The following is a 24,214-nucleotide window of genomic DNA, read 5'->3' on the forward strand; positions in this document are numbered from 1 at the left end:
ATAATAATAATAATAATAATAATAATAATAATAATAATAATAATAATAATGTTCTTATGACCTTCAGGTCTGCAGGCCAGCGTTACCCTCAAGTGAGCATGTGTTAGCATTCGCACATGATTCAGGACCAGCATATTTAACAACAACAACAACAACAATAATAATAGTAATAAATGTTCTTATGACCCTCAGGTCTGCAGAAGTGTGTTTCCTACAAGTGGGCCACATGTAAACACTGAAGTGTGTCAGCCTTCACACATGACACAGGACCAGCATAAATGATAATGATGATGATGATGATGATGATGTTTTTATGACCCCTTTTGTCTCCAGAGCAGTGTTACCCTCAAGCTGGCCCACCTCCATGCCTGACACATGTCAACCCTGACAAGCGCCAGCATTCACACATGACGCAGGACCAGCATAAATAATAAATATAATAATAATAATAATAATAATAATAATAATAATAATAATAATATCAAGGTTCTTATGACCATCAGATCTGAAGAGCAGTGTTACTTACAAAAGGGCCCGCCTCCATGCGTGTCATCCCAAACCCTGACACGTGTCAGCATTCACACATGACGCAGGACCAGCATACATAATAATAATAATAATAGGAATAATAGTAGTAATGATGATGTTGTTCAGAGACTGGCGTTACTCCCAAGCGACCCCCTCCCGCACGCGTGTCAGCCCTGACGCGTGTCTGCGTTCCGACGTGACGCGCCCCTCCCCGGCTCACCTTGACGCGGTGGAGGGCGAGGTCTCCCCCGGGGGGCGGCGGCCGGCCCCAGATGGAGATTCCGTCTCGCCCGTAGCGCCTGGTCCAGCCCTGCTCCGCCTGGCACTCCGCCTCGAAGCCTCGGAAGGCGGCCTTGTCCGGGAGGCGCACCGGGTCCATGGCGCCTCAAGGGCCTCGCTCCCTGCGCACTCGGCGTAACGGCCCACTCCCAACGACGCCCCGGCAGCGCAAACGGAGTTCGAGAATGGCACTAAAGCCCCCTCAGAGGGACGGCGCAGAACTTCCTCCTCCGCCAGAGTCGCCTCGCGGAATGAGAGCAGCCCCCGGCAGGTAAGAAGCCTCTCGTCGACGCTGATTGGCTGAGGGCGCGAGGGATGGCCTCTCCTGATTGGATAAGCCGCGCGGCTGATTGGAACGCCGGCTCACCTGTCCCTTCTTCCCAAGGAAAGGAAGGAAGGATGCTCAAAGCAGGGACCCTCGGCCTTTGAATGCAGGGGACTTTATATGTATATGTGTATGGCTTAGTGTGTGTGTGTGTGTGTGTATGTATGTATATATATATATATATATTTCTATATATAGAGAGAGCTTAGTGTGTATGTTTATATATATATATATATACACACATATATACAAACTAAGCTCTCTCTCTCTCTCTCTATATATATATATATATAAACACATAATATATATATGCGCACACACACACACACACTAAGCTTTATATATATATTGCTTAGTGTGTATATATGCATGGGTGTGTGTGTATATATATATATATAACATACATATATACACACTAAGCAATATATATATATATATATATATAAACGCATTATATATATATATATATATATACACACACACATACACACTAAGCTTTATAAATTTACAGCGCTTCATAAATAAAGGTTAATAATAATAATAGCAATATACATATACTAAACCATATATATATTGCTTAATAATTATATATATATATATATATAGAGAGAGAGAGAGAGAGAGAGAGCTTAGTGTGTATATATGCATGTTTTTTTATCCGACATTTCTTCCTCTTTTTGTCTCCTCATGTAATTACTCGATTATCATCCGTTTATTAATTATCAGATAGTTATTTCTCTATTTTATTCTGTTGGTCCTATTATCCCACTTTCTCTCCGTCTTTTTGAGAGGCATTCAACTAAAAATTGACCATTCTTTCTCCTATTTATTTCTTGTTCCTTCTTTCAGCAAATAGGTCAATTTATCTATCTCCGTTATATCGCATAGTTTTAATATCCAGTCTTTTTAGTAGGTTCCTCTTCACTCTTCCATTTTTGTTTTGCAAAATTTATTCTTGCAGCTATTATCATGTAAAGCATTTGTCCGCATTTGCGTTCTAAACCATCATTGATCATTCCCAATAAATACATTGCTTTGCTACTTTCAACCATTTGCACTCCTTTTCAGCATGTTTAATAATCATGTACTGTATTCTGTTTACTGACTGCCCCAGTTGTTAAAAAGAGCAATAAACATGGGGAGGACATCTTTCTGTTCAGAGTAATTCAAAGTCTCTTTCCACACACTGCTTTGTTTGGGTTTGTGAAGCCTTGTTTTAAAAAAGCTTGTGCTGTGTGTGTGATACGACACCGAAACTGCTGTGTTTAATTCACAGCAGCACACTCATTTTCAGCAATGCATATAAACAAGCTCCAAACTCCCACGGATTCCTTTGAGACCGGGAGAACCTGGTTTGTTACAAAATACCATCGCTGCGTTCCACACTTACCTGTTATGTTGAGACAGATCTCCTTTTTAAGTTTTACTTGCAAATACTTCAAGGCCTTTTCACCTACAAACCCACATACCTGAGCAACAAAACCGGGATGACCGACATATTTGGAAAGCTACAAATTATTCCCTATACAAAACAATCTTGTCTGCCAATAGGATGCACTTCTGACACAGTATCCATTCCACACTCTTAGTTAAAAGGCTGTTAAACACACAGCACAAAGGGGGCTGCTGAGGGCAGCAAGTTAAACAAGCCACTCTTGCAGAGGTATATATTATCTCACCTTGAAAGTGTGCAAACTCCTACATTAAACTACTTATTTAAACTGCTCCACCCTTTTTCAACAGCTGCAAAGATAAAGGGGAAGGGATATTTAGATGCAAATAGGATTAGGGAGGCATTGCTTGGCTGAGGAACCAAGAAAAACAGTTACGGAAGGATCTTGGGAAACCATTTTTGGACTAAGGTCCAAAACACACTAGAAATAATCCAGTTTGGCACCACTTTAACCACCTTGGCTCAGTGCTAGGGAATCCTGGGAATTGCACTTTACTGTGACACCAGGGCTCTCTGACAGAGGCTAACTTATCTCACAAAACTACAGATCCCAGAACTCCCTAGTATTTAGCCAGGGCAGTTAAAGCAGTCTCAAACTGGGTTATTTCTGCAGTGTGTTTTGGACCTAGGTCTCCACACCACTCTTCAAACCTTTGGTTGTAGAACATCTATTTGTGGTGGCATTGCCCGAACATTAGGGATGAAGAAAGCTGTGTTTCTCCCATATTCAAACATTTCTTCCCATTCTTTGGTATTTTTAGGGAACAGCTCAAACATGAACTAAACAAGATCCTCCCCCCCCCCCCACCACACACCTCCAATGACCAAATTGAGTAAGTATAATTATTCTAAGCATGGAGATTCACAATCACATTGTGCCAGCCTACTATGTAGGTGTTACAGATCAGGATTCCTCAGGGAAAGAAAAGGTTCAGGAAACCTAATTCATTATTAACATTATTGAATACATAGGGGCTCTAACCTAAACTTTTGGATAATGCATATAAAACTCTAGTCCCAGAGTTCTGGGGATGTGTCTCCCACATCCATTTTTTAACTAAAAAAATCTCAATTTTCCCAATCTCAGAGACAAATTTGCAAGTGTTGGCGAAATCATTGGGAGCCAAAATCATTGCCCATCCCAGTACAGCAGACATGGACAACCACAGAAGGTCCAGGGGTCAATTTCTGCCCTAGACACTGAAAGCTGCACAAACTGCCCTCCCCACCAAGCAATATTGGCTACAATAAAGTTGTGGAGGGTTTCAGATGGTACAGTTGCCAGCTAACACACTTGTGCTGGAATCCAGACTGAGATTAGGAAGAAAGGAGGAAAAAAAGAACACCTTTTTGTTCCTTGGAAGGTCAAGATGCAAGGCCTCAATGTATAGATAGTGACCTCAGAAGGAAGGACTTCAGTTAACTGGGAGGAATTTTGGTTACAAGCTAAGCCTGCATTTGAACACAATGCTCTACTTGAACACAAGTCAAACCAGACTGTGCCAGTGTCTGCTGCGCAAAGGCGTCATCACCTGAGGGATGTGTCTGTATACTCAAATTATCATTATATGTATCAAAGAACTGAGGTTTCCTGGCACATTATCTGGGTTTGCTGGCTGCATAATTCTTACTATCTTCCTGTCTTATCAGGAAGCAGGGTGAAGGTGCAGGTTGGAGCAGCGAGCCCTTAAAAAATGATCACAGTGACAACAGCATGGTGAAATTAACTTTATTTAGTGTGATACACAGCTGTAATCTGACAGTCAATATTCATATATTAAGAGTCACTTACTTGGCTAACAGCTAGGAGACAGCAGAGCCAGAGACACACACTTAAATATTATACACATCCACAGAGAAGGCAGTGGAAACTGAACAGTGTCATTCACTAGGTTTCCCCCGCTGTCTGCCCAACGCCCCCATCCCTCCCCATAAACATGTATATATATATATTTAAATCCCTATTCTCTGGAAAGGCAAGTTTCCAGCGCATTTTGAGAGAACACCACAACAGCAGTGGCAGGACTGGGCTGCCAGTGCAAAAGGCAGAGTGGCACCAGTTCAACTGCAAAGAGAGAGAGAGAAACAGACACCGACAGGACATCAGCAATTCCCACGCAACAGAGGGGATATATACACAGGGTGAGTGCAGGCCTTTGCAGTGACTGATGGGGACAGGCTTATAGCCCTGGTAGTTCTGCTGGAAGGATTATTGAGGAGAAAGAGGAGGGGGGAAAGGTGTTTTATTTCATTTTTAATGTCTAGGGTATCTATGCTCAGACAGACAAACAGAAGAATGCTAAAGAAACTCTAGGCAGCACAGATGTGGCAGACACTCTCAGAAGTAGCTTGGGATGGGTGGGATGGGAACTGTTTGCTGAGAAATGTATAGACTTACCTCTCCGAAGCTTTCAAGATGGAAGAGGATTGGGAATAACGAAAAGCACACATTAATGTTAATGCTCTGAAATAATGAATTGGAATGTCAAAGCAATGTAGATCTTTGCCTCCAAGGCTAAGGGACTGTTCACAGACCCGCCAATCTCAAAATCTGATGGGAAAAATGAGGCATTGTGTGTACCCATCGCTATGCACACATAAGAATGATATCCACAAAAGGAGAGGATGGATTGTTGGAATTGGGTGACGAATGTGATTGCCTAATGCAGACATTACATTGTGCACACAGGTCTGAAACCCACTGTACACTGAGCATGGAAACCAGACTTAAATGGTACCAATGCTCATTTTAGCGGTACAGCTCAGTACAGCCCTGCAAGCACACTAACCATCTATATGCAACAAGGCTTCCCTTTATTGCAAAATAATAAGTGGGAACTCCTCATTGGAGCAGTAGCCACATTTTGAGGGAAATAATTAAAATATACAAAAAGATCCAGAAGTAAAAGACTTGTAATAATTCTTGTATTCTCTCTTGTTAGAAGAATTTATGTCATACTTTGCAGATACTTTGAATTTACAATAATGCACTAATTAAAAATGAGCAAAACTTGACAAGTAGTCTCTGAAGTGATAAAGTGGCATTTCTCCCAGCCATGCAACTCTTGAGGGGATGAGAGTCTGTCAGAAAGAAAAGCCAGCCTGATAAAGTCAGAAATAAGGACCAAGGGCACTTTTAAAAGGGCAAGGAAGGGAATAACGCTCTGCACTAAGACCATGCGGGGAGAATAACAGTCACTTCAGCAGCTAGAATCTGAAAATGGGAGCACACTTTGTGGGAGAAGGTCCTGTTAACATACCCAAGGCACAGCTATCTCCTCTCTTGCTAGACACACTCAGGAATTTTAATTGAGTCTTCAGATGTGGAAGAGGGAACTTTTCTAATGCTGTGCTGAGACCTTTATTTAGTGCACTCCTACTGTCCTTCTTGAAACACTTCTCTGGCCAAGGAGATAGCATTTTCTTGTCCTAAACTCAGGCCAAGCCCAGCTGAAGCATGACAGAACAGACAGATGATGGAAGAAGTCACAAGTCTTTCCTGTAGTTACAGGGAAGAAGTATCCTTCATTCCAAATCACAGCCAAACAAAACAGTTATGGAAGAAGTCTTGTTCCTACTCTTCAGAGTTCCTTCCGCATACATTCCTACAGCTGTGTTCTCCACCTAGTGACCTCCAGATGGACTTTCTGTGAGATTGCGGAAACTGTAGTCGACAACTTAGAGGACACCACATGGAGAAAGCTGGACTACTCTCCTCCAGCAAAGAAGAATCATGTCCCATGCATATACAAATGTGACAGGAAGGTTCTCCAGAATCAGACTCAGAAGTACAGGAATAGGCGTGAAGCTAGGGATTACGTTTTTTGCCTTCCGAAATGGACAAAAACAATCTCAAACCAAACAAAATGGGTTATGTATCCAACAAATACCAGCAGTCACAATGACTCAAGTCATGTTATGTTCTACCTGTCTCCTAGGATAACATGCACTTTAGAAAGGTTTTCAATAGCAAGTGGGGGGAAGGGAGGTATTTCAAAACACATTCTGTGCTAAATCGGTTCATCAGATCTGTAGGTTTTTCACCTCTAAAAACTTTCAGTACACAAGTCATTCTTATGTAGAGCAAGCAGACATCAGACACAGATTAAAGTATCTTCCCTTGTATAATAAATTGTAAAATTTCAGAACTTGCCAAAGCAGGTTCAGGAGAGAGGGAGGGAAAAGCATTACACCAAAACATAAAACCCCTATATATCACTTCATATACAACGGCTGGACCAATTCAAGGAGAATATGTCATTCACTTTAGACTCTGAAGACAGGTGAGAATGAAAACATAATTCAAATGAGAGTCCTATCTACACATGGACTCACCCAAAGGAGGTATGAGTGTGCTTGTCCATAGCCATCTGGGGAAATACCATAACGGAAGTATGAAATATGAAGGTAAATATAAAGCACTTTGCATATTTAAAATGATACACGAGTGATAAATTATATAAAAATAGCAGCTCCTGGCATTTGTCTGATCCTAATTTACATGTCCCTGTTTTAATTCCGCTAGAAACTGTGGAGTTCACAGCTCATTTAGAAAGAGACCTTGCTGAATGCATAGGGTGAGGGAGGAAAATGGAGTAGAGGTACAAGAAATCATTTGAGAATACCCATATCCCAATTCTGAGACTCCTTGGTCATCACCATGCAGGAACCAGGCTTCCCACATAAGACTTTCCACTTCAATCAGTCCAGTTTTGCCCATCTTCCCCATCCATGTCTGATTATTAACTAAGCACCAAAATCCTTCAGAGAAAGGGGTAGGCTATCTGCAACTAAAGGTAGCTATGCCAGTCTATTGTGATGAAAGGGAAGTCTAAAGTTGAAACAGCTAGTTCAAAGCTATTTTCGTCCCTCCCCTCCATCCTCAGGGAAGGAGGACAGACAGGGAAGTGAGCTGCAGGTAACTAAGAGCACCCTGCAGGAAGTCTGCACTGGCATTTGCAAGACACCTCCCACTGCAAGAAGGGCATGGCCAAACGAAACTGAAGGAGCAACCTTTGGAAGATGGATGAATAAAAAGCAGCAGTAAAGAAGTAGGGGAAGCCCTAGCTCCACTAGCTCCTTTGCTGTATCCTCCCTTTTTTGCATCGTAGGACGACACAGCTAGGTGAACACGCCCAAGATAGGAAACCTAGTAAAAAAGGTGCCACAGCACCCAAGTGCAACAACCAACGAGGGACAGGACACATCAGAGGGTTCACACCATGCAGTAGGAGGGAGCAGCCAAGGCTCTCCACAGTACAGGGGGCTCAATTGCGTATTAGACTGGGGGTTTTGGCCCTCAGTAAAGTTACGTTTCTCTAGTCAATGAAAAGTGATGCTCTTCAGTGAGACTGGACTGGCCAATCGGGAAGGAGTCGCCACACAACCGGATTCTTTAGCAGGAGCAGCCGCTCTCCGTTACTGGCTGCTCAGGAGGTTTCTCTAGTTTGATGTCGATCACTGGAGGTGGCAAGTTAAGGAAAAACAAGCAACATGCTCAAAGAACAGGCTGAACTTCATGCAAGGAAGAAAAGGATACCACTCAGGTCTCACCTTTGGAGCATTTTGTCTCCTGATATGCATGGAATGACCCAGAGCAACACCATGAGGAATAATTGATTCCCCCTCTCCAAAATCTGGAGAAATCTCATCGTATTTCTGTTCTTTGTAGATATCACTGGCCTGTCTTTCCTGTTGTGCTTTTTTTGAACAATATAAAACTATAACATAGCTTTCAGGAACAAAAGTGAAATCCCGAGTTTAGATTGTTGGGCTCTCAAAATGATGTCTAGGGACATCTCCCATGGCACCACCAAAACTGCACCTTCCATTTTTATTTTTGTTTAAAAAACATTTATACCAGGGGCCTGTAAAGCAAAGTGGCTGTCTTGCCCATTTACCATTTTCTTTTACTTTCCCCCAAATTCCTATGGCATTGGTCCCTATGAAAGCCCATCACAGCAGCTATTTTGTGACTGGACAATCCTACTCCATGGCAGCCATTTTGTGATGGTACACAGGACACTTCAAAATTTTGAAATTGCCTACTAGACCTAAAAAGCTGAGGACCACAAATTCAGTCAATTTGCCTTGTATTATCAACAGAATCAAGTAGTATATCTTTTTCTGGAGTGCACTACTTCAAGGATGATGTACTACTAGTGGTAATGCTTTCTTACTTTATAAGGCCTTCTCCCCAATTCCCCTTTCCTACACTAAGGAAGAAGGCTCAGCATACTCCACAGGTGATACTCATTTTTAAGGTGCCTCAGCAATGTATAATCTTTTTCAAGCATTTACTGAGAACCAGGTATATATATGCTTAGAACTACAGAGCCAGCTCAAAGCCTTGTGTGTGTTTACACCCTGATCCACACATGATGAAGTTTGTGGCTCACCCATATGGCAATAACAGCAGGAATAAGTAGCCAGAGTGGAGAATGGCACAGGAAAAACAAAAGGTTCACACTGAAATACCACAGCACAGAAGGAAGCAACTGAGATTCAGAGCAAGGATACTGTCGTCTTTGCTTTTCTCAGGAGTACTGTCCATCCCAGGTAAGGCAGCAGCCACACGACGGAAGAGCTGACAAGTAAACATAAAAAGCCATGTTAGTGCTTGTACAGATTGTGAATTATGTCATTACCTCCCTACATTGCAGGAAAAACCCATGTTCAAAATGTAAGAGAAATTCATCCACTACAAAATACCAACAGTAAACAAGCTATGGCCCAAATGGGTGATATTATATGTAAATTGCATCAAATTAAGCTCCAAAAACCCACTGGGAGGTTTCTGAGTAAAAACTGCAGAATTAGTTCTCTAGAAGCAGCACCAAATTACCTGTTTCACATTATAGCCAGTCTTTGCACTGGTCTCAATGAACATCACACTCAGTTCCTTAGCTCGCTGCTCGCCTTCTTCTGTAGTAATTTGTCTGGAGAGAACAATTCAAACATGACACTGAGAAAGATAGGGCATAGGGCAGATAAAATTCAATTATTAACGCTCCCTTCATCTCCTGCCAAAGTTATGAGGGGACCAGAAGGCCCCTGGATCTCTGTATTACCTTCATCACTAGAAACCAAGACAATGCACAGATCGCACCAGGAAAGAACAGGAAAATGGAGAATGCTAAGATAATGGCTTAAACAACAACTTAGTGACAGATTCTCAGAAAGGAAGGGACCTACAGCTACGTTATAAACGATGCGAAAGGAAAAATAAGGGTCTTTTAAGTCACGGTAAGCAACCTTTTTCTGCAAAGGGCACATTCTCTTGGGGCAATTTCTTGGGCTGTCAGCTGGGGACAGACAGGTTCATTTTCTTCTCTTTCTGCCATAACTTTCCCCCTCTCTTCTTATTACCCTCTTTGCTCCACCTTCCTAGATGCCTCCTTGGCCTCTTATGTTGAGGGCCTGGTTACCCCACCACTCTGTCACAAAGTAATCAGAACTTGGTTTGGGAGACATTTTTACATCCCACTAAACCAAATACAGTCCCCCAGTCACACCAGTGGCGGCTAAATCTCTCTTTGTTACCTGCAAGGCACAGCAAAAACACAAAGAGGTCAAGCACCAGGAAAATCCTGAAATACAGTTAATGGGCTTTGGCTGGGAGGGTAACATGCTGCATAAATAGTTGTTTTACTTTTGTGTGGAAATGAACAATTTGCAAGGCCACCTCTGATGTCCTGTACCATATACTAGCTAATGGTGAATTCCTGATTTCAAAAAGTCACGTGTTAAAAAGGCGAGGCAGCACAGCCTAAGCTTCATATGCACAATGCTTCTTTGTTGGCTGACAAGTGGACAAGCAACTCTGAAGGAGGACCAGCCAAAGTACTAGTTGCTATCTGACAAAATTACCAACTCTAGAATTATTTTTCAAGGAGCAACATTAAGGGTGTGTTCATTAAAGCAACAACTCCAGTTTGTGTGTGCATGTCTGTGCGTGGTCCCGTTTGCCTGATGGAAATGACAAACTGATTCCTTATAGAGGGGTAGTAAGAAAAAGGTCCAGCACACATCAACCAACCTTCCTGGGTTTAATTTCCAAGTCTCCTACATTACCTCTTGTCTGCAAGGTCAGTTTTATTCCCCACCAGCATGATGATGACATCACTTCCTCTTTCTGTTCTCACATCATCAATCCATTTGGAGGTTTGTTGGAAGGAATTTAGATCTGTAAGAAAAAGGCAGCTCAATATATTACAGCCAAAACTCAAGAAAAGAACAAAGACCCCTTTGCAAAAGCAAGGTGCATGTGTATTCCATGGGCCTTATGCTTACCAGCACAACACAGAACAAGCCCAGCTGTTTCTCTTTATAGGATTACTCAGGGCCTCTTTCCCTCAACTTATTACAATGAAACAAATCTCTCACTCACTTGTAATGTCATAGACTACCACTGCAATAGTTGAGTCACGGATGTAGCTGGGAATGAGGCTACGGAACCGTTCCTGGCCTGCTGTATCCCATAGCTGAAGTCGAACCTGCTGGTACCAGCCCGGGGAGGAGGCAGAAAGACAAAAGACAGAAGAGGAAGAAAACTTGTCCTTTAGGGAAAAGGTAATGCATTAGAAAAGATTTTATAGAACTGCTAAGATTTGCCTGGTGCAACAGGCCTCCTAACACAGAGACAGTTCAGAGGGAAATGAAGTGGTTAGAAAAACTTGGTGGACTTCTTTCTACCATAAATCTATCTGCTCTGTTATGTTTCCACTCTTCTTATTGACCAGGATAACTGGCAATTCCAGTGGTAGAATCTGGACTAATTTCTTTGGAAGCAGTAGACTCCTTCACGCTTTGGCCACTAGAAGACAACAGGGGACACAGTGGGGTATGCGAGGAAGACCACCTATATATGAAGACCATGTTCTTCTGGGAAAGCTAACACAAACAGGTAAGTTCCACAATGAGAAGTAAAAACACTGATGAAGTATAGGTACTAACTGTAACAAAATAGTTACACCTAGAGAGCCTGACAGAAACTTTTACTGGTATTAGTGTAGTATCACAACATTTCTTTTCAGCATGGGTAAAGTACACGGTACATTCATCTGGTCACAGCATTATCAGGAAGAGGAAAGTACTTGCTTGAGAAGGTCAAGTGTGATGAAGTGACAGTGTCAAGAGGAACTCTTGCTTAGACCATGATGCTTGCTGGTTGATGGGGGACAGTTACTCACACTCAGCTGAACCTAACTTCTCAGGACTTCTTGAAAGGGGGGGAAAAAAAGTAAGCCACATCCCAAACTTAATAGGGAAAATTAGAATAAAAATGTATTAAGATTTTCTTTATTCAGACAAGAACTTGATTTGGGAGTATAATTCCTAGAATCCCTCAACCAGCATGGTAAGGTGTAGTCCAAAAAAGTAACTTTTCAAAGTCTAACTGGGAGAGAACTAGCCTCTTGAGTACTCCTTGAGACGAGGAAGGGAGAAACCAGAATGAGCTACTGGGAGTTCTATTTGGCTTAGCTCCAAGGAGTTCATTTTTGAATAAATATCCTGGAAAATATTTAATTTATATGGCATCTTTTCCCTAAATAAGACCCAAGGCAGCACCTTCCACGACATCTTCGGCACTGTCCCTGGCCTTGCCTACATGAAGGAACAGGAAAGATAAAGCAGCCAAACGTGTCAAAAAGTGAAGACCACGCTGGTAGTGACACTGAAACTGGCAGTGCAGGCATTAGCCAACTGCTTGAAGTGAAATCATAGGAAAAAGCTGTTACTGCTATTTCCAAAATTCAAACCAGCACAATTACCAGAATAAGGAAAGAAAGACCATTTAGTGGGACCTCTGCATATAATGTATTCAAAAAATATTATCCCACTTGCCCCAAATATTTATGGAATCATATACAACCACTGAGCAAAGCAAGTTCCCAAGCACATGCCTCCCACCCAGATTTCATGAAGCAAACTAGTTTTAATATTTACACCAGACAGAGGTTAGGGCTGTTGCCCCATAGGAAATAACCTTAATTCTAGCTACTCAAGATGGCAAGTGCAACTGCCTGCCTGCCTTTTTTTCACCTAAGATGTTTCCATCAGGTAGGACCCCAAGGCAAACACCAGAGATGCTGTGATTTATTGTATAGACATGAGTGTAAGGCAGGTTGGTGCGTTTTTAAGAACAGAGCTGGAGTTCTGCTTCTCTACTACTTAGAACATGGTTTTTCATACACGTCTATCATAAGGTGAAATGGGGAGGCAAAGGATGTCACTAACAAGCAAGGAAAGATTAAGCTGACAGGAGCAACAGAGGACAGGAATGACAAGCAAAAGAAGGAAGTAGGTGGACTACTGATGAAGGATTCACTTGCCCACCTTCCTTGACAGGCAAACAATGCCTGAGAGCAAAGGAGTCACCATTTGCTTGCTTCCATGTCTATAAACATGTCGGTGGAGCTAGACTGGACAATGGGGAAAAGTCTGCATTTAGTTGTGCCACCGAGGGACACCTGCATCCAATGCATGGGGCTACTGTTTAAAACCTGTTGAGGATGCCTGTAGAACACAGAATTGTGATACTGTTTTTATGTGAGAAGTTGCTCAGAATTTTGGGATCTTTAGCTTCCAATTTCAAGACAGAGTTAAGGGGCAAAAAATTAGAGAGCCATGTTATATTATAGCTTTCTTTTCTGCAACAATAAACTGACAGAACTCCCCTTTGGAATGTTATATGGAAGGTTTCAAAAATACCTGATAACGGTACGGTGAAGGATAATTTTCCCCGAACATCCTCCATCCATTAGCAATTATTATAAAGTAGACACACACATCTTTGACCTTCCTGCCTCTGTCCATGTCAGTGGAGAGCAAACAAGATAATGCAGGGAATGTGGAGGACACAGAAAATGCAGTTTAGCATTCTGACAACACACAAGATTAGAAGGCTGAACGGAAAGTGCAGAGTATTGTACATGACAATAGCTCCTTCCCCTCCTTCTGGCATTTTCATAACAAAACTAAACTGTGTAGGTTACAATTGAAGAGCTGATATTAACCTGACTTCTTCAGTGATGCAAGTTCCTGGCACACAATTGGCTGCACACTACCATTTTCCTATACATGTGTAAATAAATTCAAGAAGATGTTCAGTCTTACTGCTTCACCAACCCATTTCCAGCACTCCATGCAAATGTACCTGTACTGGTGATACCAGGCTAAGAGGGAAAATTGCTCTCTTGAAGGTATGCTGAATTCCAAGGTATTCCTTCAGAGAATTTTGACCTATTCTACAGTACAATAATCTTCCTCCCTCCAACCTACTAAGCGCATGCCCGCTTCATATGTACTAGTTCTCTACCTATCTGAGGTGAGCCCACACTAAAAACTTTCAAATCCCTTTCAACAAAACTTTTATTTGCCCTCCCTCCACATTCAACAACGTTTCATTGTGAAAAACTCTGCAATGTGTTTTTGATGAAGTGGACACACAAACGAGTTAAATAAAATAAACAGATAAAAAAACAAGCAGGGTATGTGCAGAAAAAGCATTCAGAAACTACTGCAGGATTGTCAGTGGCAGAGGATTAAGAAGCCACAAATAACTGTCTCTAGTCTTAATGTAGGACCAACCAAAGAGTAAGACTTAATTGCTCCTGTACAACCTGGGTCATCAAGATAAAGAGTGCATAATTCTTAAATCAATACATAAATAAGAGTTTGCAGCCACAAGATATTGTTGTTGTGTGCCTTCTAAGTCATTTCTGATTTATGGAAACCCTATTATGGGGTTTTCGGGGACTTAGTGGGTGTAGCTTGCCCAAGGTCACCTGGTGGGTTTCCATGGCCAAGTGAGGAATCAAACCCTGGTTTCCAGAGTCCAACCACTACAACAAGTTGTCTCTCTAGATATGCTTAGATGCATTTAAAATGGGCTTTAAAACTCATGGAGCAGAAATCAATGCCTGTTAGCTGTGGTAGTTAAATGGAAATGATGTTGGGAGCCAGTGCCTCTCTGGATATCAACTCCTGAGAAAGCTGGGTTTGAGCTAACCGCCCTCATATTTTGAACTGAGTTTTCCAGAGGTATCCAGCTGCTTCCTGTCATTAAAAACCTGTTGAACTCTGTGGACTTTGAATGTGGTTCAGCAGTGGTTTTATGGTCCTATCTACAGAGTTACCTATTATGGGACCAAGAGCATAATAGATCGATATGGAATTCAACTTGGTCCTTTGTTATTTTTGTCAACTAATATACAGAATGTATAGAGTTCATCAGAAAGATGCTATGGCTTGGCAGCAAAAATGCTTCATCCTAGCATCAATTCCTGGATGCTAATGAACAAATACCTTCACAAGCTATAGGCTCTTCTCTTTATTTTAAACCTTTTAAAAGGAAATAGACCTGCCTCAAGAAAATTCTTATTGGAAATAACAATAAATTAATTACAGTTTTAATAAACACTTTTAACACTGTAATAGTTTTATTGTTCTTTGCAAGAAGAATTCACATTTGTAATTCATAAGGAGGAAAATGCTATCTCTACTGGTTATCAAAATCTGTAGAAGCGTCTGCCTACCTATAGCAATGTTAACCTATAGTTAATAGCAATGTATTCTACAAACTATTCTTGCAGGCTTAGCTTTACAGTGGTCACTCCACATTTTCTGGGTTAGGGGTGAAGGACCCCCATGAATGTGGAAAAACTGCAAATAAGAAAAACACTATTCTTTTTACATAAGAGAACACCGCTCTAGGAGTCTCCAAGTCCTCCAGTGCAACTCTGTGGTCAATACTTGCCAGAAGTTGATCATAAGAGTCATGCCAGAGGACCTACAAATGCCTAGAAATGTGTTTTCTCTAGGAACTTCCAAGTTCTCCAGCACAACTCTATGGTCAACTTGGCAGAATTGCACTGGAGGACTTAAGAGATTCCTAGAGAGAACATAATGACCAAAACCGCAAATAAATCAAATATGCAAAAGTCAAAGCCACAAATGTGGAGGGCCAACTGTAGCACTATCTATTTCCTAAGATGAACAGGGATTCTCTCTTACGAGGAAGGCCCAGATAGAGCCTAAATCTAGTACCTACTTGTAAGGTCAAAGACAATGACAGCCGCAGCAGAGTCCCGGATGTAGCTGGGAATGAGGCTGCGGAATCGCTCCTGGCCGGCTGTGTCCCACAGCTGCAGCCTGATCTGGGAAAACAGAAAATGTGGGGGGAAGGTGGAAGGGGAGAAAGGGAAGAGCAGGGATATGGAAAATAAAAACAAAACAACAAACTCATGTGAAATTAAAAAAAACAAAACAATGCAAAACTTTGATGCAAATCAATGCAAGTAACAAATGGAGGGGGGGGGGGAGTTAAAACGAAACAAAAATGCAGTACAAAATAAAACAGAAGAGCTTGCAGGGTACCTTCTTGTCTCTTCTTGAAAATAAACCCCTTTATCTCAAATCAGCCAGCTATTGCGTCTCCTTCTATGCATTACAATCATTCGGCTAAAGCTTATCAAACTTTTATTGTAAAAGAATGACGGTGGGAACAAATGCATACGGCAGATACAGAAATTAGAGGCCTAGTCAAGCCCTTATGAAACGACTATTGGCAGATAGCTTGGTTCTTGATCCCCTTTTTCATCACATCAGCCAAGATGCAGGCCATGGTTTCGCTGACACACAGATGCATGCACCTAATGTGAACAGGAGGAGACATTTCAGCAGACTCCTCCATATGCACAAACTTGGCTGTGTCTCAAATTAACTGCATACAGTAATAAAAAGAGAGAAGCCCTGCCAAAGGCTCTAGTGTTATTCACACCAGGAGAAAAGAGGTTAAATGATCTTTCAGCTATGTCTGGGCATATAATAGGGTACACAGTCTGGCTGCTCAAGACTGCAGTTTCAGACAGTGAATCATCCTGTGCTTTAAGGTCCTGCATACAGCCACCCCCTAATGTATAAGAATGACTGTTCTTTCTAAGACAAGGTCTTTTAATGAACTAACATGACTCCCAGCTTAGCTCAGTTAACAAAACTCAAGGTAATACTAACAGTATAGCCAATTCAGATTGCAATGCCCGGTAACATGATGCTTTCCATCATAAAATAAGGGCCTGTGTTGCAAATCTTTGCTTAACTTTGCAAACGTTGTGAACTCCCAAGAAGCATCTCTTTCACTCCTGCTTTCAAAGAGCTTGATTCTAATTCTCATGGGTAAAGGAGAGAAGTGCTTGAACAAGAGACAATGCTCTCGTGTTCAACAAGGGCAGAAATTTTACACTCTGGGTAGACATTCCTTCCTTTCTGACAGCAGTGTTTTGTAGAGTGACACCCACATCATAACTGGGTTATTCCTCCTTGTCACAGATCACAATGAGAACAGCTATGTGGTTCAAGGGCATTCCTGAAAGGCAGATGGTCGAACACAGCATGGTTCTGTGCGGTAGTGATCACTCCTTGCCAATGTTAACACACAGATGACCCCACTCACCGTACGGTCTTCTAAATACATGGTCTTTGAGAGGAAATCTATTCCAATAGTTGCCTAGAAGAATGAAAAAAAAGTCTGAATAACATTGAAATACAATAAATTCATATTTAACAAAAAGTGTTCAACATTTATGCACACACCTCTTCCGAAGATGTCAGGTAAACACTGAAAAGACCCTGTCCATGATATTCACTAATCTCACAATCCTTAAAGATGGATCAGAGTAAAAGGCTGACTCCAAGGACCATGCAGGTTCATAATCAATCAAGAGGCCCCTCAAACAACATTGATCCAATCCACACTGCAAAAATAATCCAGTTTGAGACTGCTTTAATTGCCCTTGTTCAATGATAGGGAATCCTGGAAACTGTAGTTTTGTGAGACATTTAGCCTTCTCTGTCAGAGCTCTGGTGCCACAATAAACTACAATTCCCAATTCCCTAGCGCTGAGCCAGGGCAGTTAAAGTGGTCTCGAATTGGATTATTTCTGCAGTGTGTTTGGGACCATGGACCCATATTGTTCAGTGTTTTAAAGGCTAAAACCAGCATGTTAACATGAGTCTGCAAAGAAGAATGCACCTAGTGCAGAACTAGCGTTAATAGACACTGTGCAGCAACAGGAAACTGCATTTGGGGAAAAAATGCTGTTTGGCTTCTCATTACAAGATAACCAAAATATGCATTATAAGAACTGCTAAGTTTGCACTTCAGACAGCAAAGATAAGAGAAAAGTACAGCTGGCAACAAAATGATTACCTTACTTGGCAGGGGTTTTTGGTTCTGAATGCAATTTTACATGAAGATCGAATTTGGGGTTGTTTGTTTTATATACTGATTTCAGTTTGGAAACTGCAATGGCTTTCAGACCAGTCCATAAAATTTTCTTCTCCCAGCTGAAAATTATGGTTGTGTCCAACTGATAACTGAGTGAATTTTAGAATCCTAATAGGGTTCACTATGTCTTTATTTACCTGATAAGTGTTGTCAAAACTATCATACATAAATCTGGTGATCAGGGAGGTCTTTCCAACTATAGAGAAGGAAAAAGGAGAAGAGTTATGTTTCATACATAAAGTGACAAGTAAGAGATCCAAAACATCTCTTTAAGCACTATGCAAATCTTTCAACTGCTTATTGTATTAGATTATTTCTTTAATAAGCTGCCTTGGGTCCCCTTCTGGGAGAAAGATACATAGAAATGAAACAACCAAACTCCTCTTGCGGTATAAACTAATGTACAATACTATTTCGTAATACTCCACCAGCAAGTATCCATATGTCCCATCCATAGCAATAATGTACTAGCACCATAAACTTTTGCTTATGGCTATATATAAGCCTGTTGCACACATACAAGAACACACGGACAACTCTATATAAGGCCTGAACACCAACCTTAATTGCATACAACACGACACTAAGATCTTATTTCTCTCAGAAGATTTTCTATATTATGATTTTTGAACTCATTTTCTGCAGCAGCATAAGCAACAACCTATCAAGGTAAAAGTTTCTTCTTTGAAGCTGTTGTATCTGACTTGTTGCGTGAATGTGATCCTTCTAGTCCCCCCTTTTCTTACTGCCATGTAAAAATGGAAGTAGCTGACACTAAAAATAATGCTGTTTAAATATGAAAAGTGGAGAAATGCACCATGTCTTTGAAACTCTTTCCTAATTTTGCGGGTCGACAGAACTGGATTATACTCATAGAATCGTAGAGTTGGAAGAGACCGCAAGGGCCCTGATCCAGTCCAACCCCCTTCTGCCATGCAGGAACTCTCAATCAAAGCCTCCCCTTTGACAGATGGCCATCCAGCATCTGCTTAAAGACCTCCAAGGAAGGAGACTCTATCACCCTCCGAGGGAGTGCATTCCACTGTCGAACAGCCCTTACTCTCAGGAAGTTCCTCCTAATGTTGAGGTGGAATCTCTTTTCCTGCAGTTTGCATCCATTGCTCCATTGAGTCCTATTTTCTGGAGCAGCAGAAAACAAGCTTGCTCCCTCCTCAACATGACATTCCTTCAAATACTTAAACAGGGCTCTAGTCTCATATCACCTCTTAACCATCTCTTCTCCAGGCTAAACATCCCCAGCTCCCTGAGTCTTTCCTCATAGGGCTTCATGGTTTCCAGACCCTTCACCATTTTAGTCGCCCTCCTTTGGACACATGGCTCCAGTTTCTCAATGTCCTTTTTGAACTGTGGTGCCCAGAACTGGACACAATATTCCAAATGAGGCCTGACCAAAGCAGAATATAGTGGCACTATGACTTCCCTTGCTCTAGATGCTACACTTCTATTGATGCAGCCTAAAACTGCATTGGCCTTTTCGGCTGCTGCATCACACTGTTGACTCATGTTCAATTTGTGGTCTACAATCAGATTTTGATTATACACCAAATCACAAATTTGGGTCCAGACACACTGTGAAGCTTTGTGCTTCTAGGTGGTTTAATATTATTCCTGTCTTGGAATAGTCCATCATTTACTGTATCTTTTCGTTTCCTTATCATGCTTTCAATACAATGGATTTTGAGCATCAGCCAACAGTGCAATTCAAAGTACTGCGGAAGAAATGTATGTGAAACATATCTAGCCATGTTCCTTTATTTTTAAAAGGGGCTTTAACTCAGCTTTATTAGCCGCACATTCCATAATAAGCACACTTTAAGACATGAAGGATCAATTCACACAAACAGCTGAGATAATAGGAGGCAATGAGCAGCTCATCAATTAATAGGTTCAGCTCTGTAAGCTGTTAATGTACAGCGATTCCAAGAAAATGAGGTAGAAAAGGTTCTACATTGTTCCCTGAATATCAGTAACATCAAGTTCAGAGAAACACCATCCAAATATACCATTGTCTTGCCATCAGGGATGGAGAAAGGCTAGGATCCACTGTTCAGGGCCAATGGGAGTTGTAGTCCAAACCACCTGGAGGGCCACAAATCCCCTAAGATCATAGCCCTTGGCCATCGACTTTTCATTGGGGTTATGGCAGTAAGCGCATCCAGGTCTGTTTCATCTAGGTCCACAAAATCTTGCATAGCTATCCTTGTCATTATCCTTTCGCATATCCATAAAGGCAACAATATGTGAAAGAAGGGTTTTATTTTTCCTATCCGTCTTTAGTCCAAAACGCTTTGCGGAAATAAGAAACAGTTATGCTTGCTGGAATGTAGTTAAATTCTTTGGCATCATTTCCCTTTGCTTCATCCTATAGATCCCTTTGTCACATGCTCTTAAAGATTTGCAATTTGGGGAGGCCTTTTGGCCTTCAGTGCCCCAGACCTCTGGTGTCTTGCTGAACTACAACTCCCAGGATTCCTGCAGAGTGGAGTCGGGGCAGGAAGAGCAGAATCGCAGGGCTATAATTCTGCAGCACAGATATATATTTGGCATTAGTTTATTTGTATTGGCGTATTTTATATATGTTGTCGTTGTTGTGTGCCTTCATTGTCATTTCTGCCTTACGGCAACTGACAGCTTTCTTGCAAGATTTCTTCAGAGAGGGTTTGCCATCGCTTTCTTCTGAGGCTGAGATTGTGTGACTTGCCCAACGTCAAACAGTGCGACTTCACAGTTGAGCTGGGAACCAAACCCTGGCATCCAGAGTCTTTCTCCATATTATATACATACATACACACTCACACCCCCCTCATATTTGCAGCTTTGATATTTGTGGATTTGGTTAATATGTTCTCTCTAGGAACATCTAGGCCCTCCAATGCAACTCTATGGTCAACTTTAACTAAAGGTTGCACTGAAAAACCTAGAGATTCCTAGAGAGAATACTCTACTACATTTGTAGTTTCTCCAGTGCAGTTCTATGGTCAGTGTCTGTCGGACGTTGACCACAGAGTTGCCCTGGAGGACCTAGAGATTCCTAGAGCGGTGTCCTCTCATGTAAAAACATGGTGTTTTTGTTATTTGAGGTTTTTCCATATTCACAGGGGTCTTGTGCCCCTAACCCTAGTGAATAGGGAAGGACAAGTATATCTCTATCTATCTATCAATAGAAAGAGAGAGAGAGTTCTCCCTCTATATTATTTATTTATATATATATCCATGTATACATTATATATATACACACAGTATATAGAGGGTTCTCCTTCTATATATTACTAAATCTACACATTATATACACATATGCGTGTGTGCGTACGTATATAGATAGAGAGAGAGAGAGAGAGAGTATATACAGAGGATTCTTCCTCTATTTACACACACACACACACACATATATATATGAGAGAGGATTCTCCCTATTTACACACACGTATACATATATATATATATATATATATATACACACACATATACATACTATATAGAGAGAGTACAGAGGGTGTTCTCCCAATATATATACACATTGATTGCCAGCTTGGTGTGATGGTTTGAGTGTCAGACCCTGAATCCTTTCCTGGCCATGGAAACCCATTGGGTGGCACCTTCCTTGCCCAAGTCACACTCTCTCAGCCTCTTAGGATTTCCAATGGCAAAACCCCTCTCTGAAGAAACCTGCCAAGAAACCGGGAGCAGACAACCACAACCACAACCACAGCACACACACAAGACACCCACCCACAGATGCCCATAAACCCCTGGGTGCCCTTTAAGAGGTTTTGGACTCCAACTCCCAGAAGCCTCAGCCACGGGGGCCAATGGTGGGGCATTCTGGGAGATGGAGTCCACAAGCCCTTCTCTGACGGGGACCTTCCTTTCATTCCCCGGCCCTCACCGCTCTGTTCGCCGAGGAAAACCAGCTTGAACTTGCGCAGAGGGTTGCCGAACTCTCCTCCGGCTCCTCCGGGCGCCGACATGGCGGGAAGCGAGGAAGGAAGGACGGGAAGAAAGAGGACAACGAGAGACGGACCAAGCCCCGCCGCAGCCGCCCTCCAGCCACCTCACCGCCCAGTGCGTCACTTCCGCTCGCAGAGCGGAAGTGACGCACTGGGCGGTAGGGCGGCTGCGGCGGGGCTTCCGGAAGTCCAGCATTACCTCATCCCGTCGCCCTGGGAGACGACGCAGCGTGCTGACGGCAACGATTTAGGGGCGGGACCTATCCTCCGCCGTAGAGATAGGAAAGTGAAGAAGTTGACTCGGCCGAGAATTTGTCGCCAGCGAGGAAAGGAAGTATCTAAGGAGCTAATAAAATATAGAGTCGCAGCCAGCGTGGCGCAGCGGTTAGAGCGCTGGACTTGGACTCTGGAGGTCATGGGTTCGATTCCGAGGTCGGACTATAAGTAATAAAGCAAGTCAGTTGGTATTCCCTTTAGTTTAATATGTTACTTTATAATTAATTAATATATAATATATCTAGTTTAATATGTTACTTTATAATTAATTAATATATAATATATATGAATATATAACATATTAATATGGTATAATTTATGTATAATAATACATATGTTAATATAGCTATAAATAGCTGCATCCATTAAAGTGGCTATGATACTTTTATAACTATGTTATGATATATTAACATATGTAAAATATAATAATAATGTGTGTATAATATATATATATATATATATATACACACATATATATACACACTATGTATTATAATATATAGTAATACTAATGTATTAAAGTAATATACATGGCATGTTACTTATATATATGTGTGTGTATATATATATCCAGCAAAAGTAACTAAATTACTTTTATAACTGTTTTATATATATATATATATGTGTGTGTGTGTGTGTGTGCGTGTTAATATAGCTAGAATATTACTTTTATAATTATAATATTATATATTAATATATTAACATATGTAAATTAACATGTGTAAAATATATAATAATAATCATGTGCATATATATATATATATATATATACACTATGTATTATAATATATAGTAATGTAGTAATATAATATAGATAGCATATATATATCTCCAGCAAAAGTAACTAAATTACTTTTATAACTATATATATAATACTATATATATATATAGCTTTATTACTTTTATAACTATATTAATATATGAACATATGTTATATATATATATATATATAATATGTTCATATATATACATTATGTATTATAATATATAGTAATAGTAATGTAGTAATATAATATAAACAGTATATATATATATATATCCTGTAAGAGTAACTATACTATAGTTACAGTGCTTTAGAAATAAAGTTTAATAAATAATAATAAAGTTTAATAATAACTATATTATTTTTATAACTATACATACATATATATATGTAATAAATATTCATGTGTACTATATATACATATATATGTGTGTGTTAATATAGCTAGAATATTACTTTTGTAACTATATATATGTTTATATATATTTATATAAATTATGTATTATAATATATAGTAATAGTAATTAGGAATATAATATAAACAGTATAATTATATATATATATATATAGCCCGTAAAAGTAACTATATTACTTTTATAACTATATTTTATATATTTTATATAAATATTTATATGTATTTATATATATATATATATATATATATATATATATAATATGTTAATATAGCTATAAATATAATCATATGTAATATATATATAATGTATTGTAATATATAGTTATAGTAATGTAGTAATATAATATAAATAGTATAATTATCTATTTATATATGTATATCCAGTGAAAGAAACTATATTATTTTTATAACTATGTTATTATATATTAATACATTAAAATATTTAGTACTATATATAGTACTATATATTCTTTTTTACTATTTATTGCTATTGTGATTTCTTATGTTGTTATTATTGGATATATATATATATATATATATATATATATATAGACACACACACACACACACACACACACTATATGGTCTTTTTTACTATTTATTGCTATTGTGATTTCTTATGTCGTTATTATCCTTATTGTTAATTGTTGTGCAATTTCTTTACTGTCGTAACCTGCCCTGATTCTTCGTGATTCGACTGGCTATAAATAAATCATTATCATTATCATTATTATATAGTGTATGTAGTATACTATCTATCTATCTATCTATCTACACACACACACAGTTGGCCCTTCTTCTACATGGATTTTTTATCCACGGTTTGACAATGTTCCAAAAAAAGGTATACATCCCAAATCCCAAACCTCGATTTTCCACTTTATATAAGGGACACCATTTTGCGATGCCATTCTATTC

General features: G+C 40.3%; 2 protein-coding genes across 4 annotated transcripts in view; both read right to left on the minus strand.

Annotated features, from left to right (window-relative positions):
• The window catches only part of LOC121937005 (START domain-containing protein 10-like), a 14,339-nt gene extending 13,238 nt beyond the window's left edge, over positions 1-1,101 (minus strand). Inside the window, exon 1 of one of the 2 annotated variants that reach the window (XM_042479784.1) lies at positions 749-1,095. In XM_042479784.1, coding sequence (XP_042335718.1) covers positions 749-907 — 159 coding nt within the window. In that variant the 5' untranslated portion in view covers positions 908-1,095. Of the gene's footprint in view, positions 1-748 lie in introns of both variants that reach the window. The other variant, XM_042479785.1, reaches the window with a different exon arrangement.
• A 3,199-nt stretch (positions 1,102-4,300) lies between these two features.
• On the minus strand, positions 4,301-21,976 carry LOC121936570 (ras-related protein Rab-6B-like). 2 transcript variants are annotated; one of them, XM_042478904.1, is made up of 8 exons: positions 21,782-21,976; positions 18,012-18,070; positions 17,041-17,094; positions 15,640-15,745; positions 10,659-10,770; positions 9,430-9,523; positions 9,105-9,171; positions 4,301-8,045 (listed from the first exon to the last, which is right to left on the minus strand). In XM_042478904.1, the coding sequence occupies exons 1-8, from the start codon at positions 21,861-21,863 to the stop codon at positions 7,981-7,983; spliced, it is 639 nt and encodes a 212-aa protein (XP_042334838.1). In that variant the 5' UTR covers positions 21,864-21,976; the 3' UTR covers positions 4,301-7,980. The 2 variants fall into 2 exon arrangements, with proteins under 2 accessions (XP_042334838.1, XP_042334837.1); XM_042478903.1 differs by lacking the exon at positions 15,640-15,745 and adding an exon at positions 10,975-11,080 and having other exon boundaries at positions 21,782-21,974.
• Between the last annotated feature and the right edge of the window lie 2,238 nt (positions 21,977-24,214).

This window comes from Sceloporus undulatus, chromosome 7 (assembly GCF_019175285.1).
Source record: "Sceloporus undulatus isolate JIND9_A2432 ecotype Alabama chromosome 7, SceUnd_v1.1, whole genome shotgun sequence".
NCBI lineage: Eukaryota > Metazoa > Chordata > Lepidosauria > Squamata > Phrynosomatidae > Sceloporus > Sceloporus undulatus.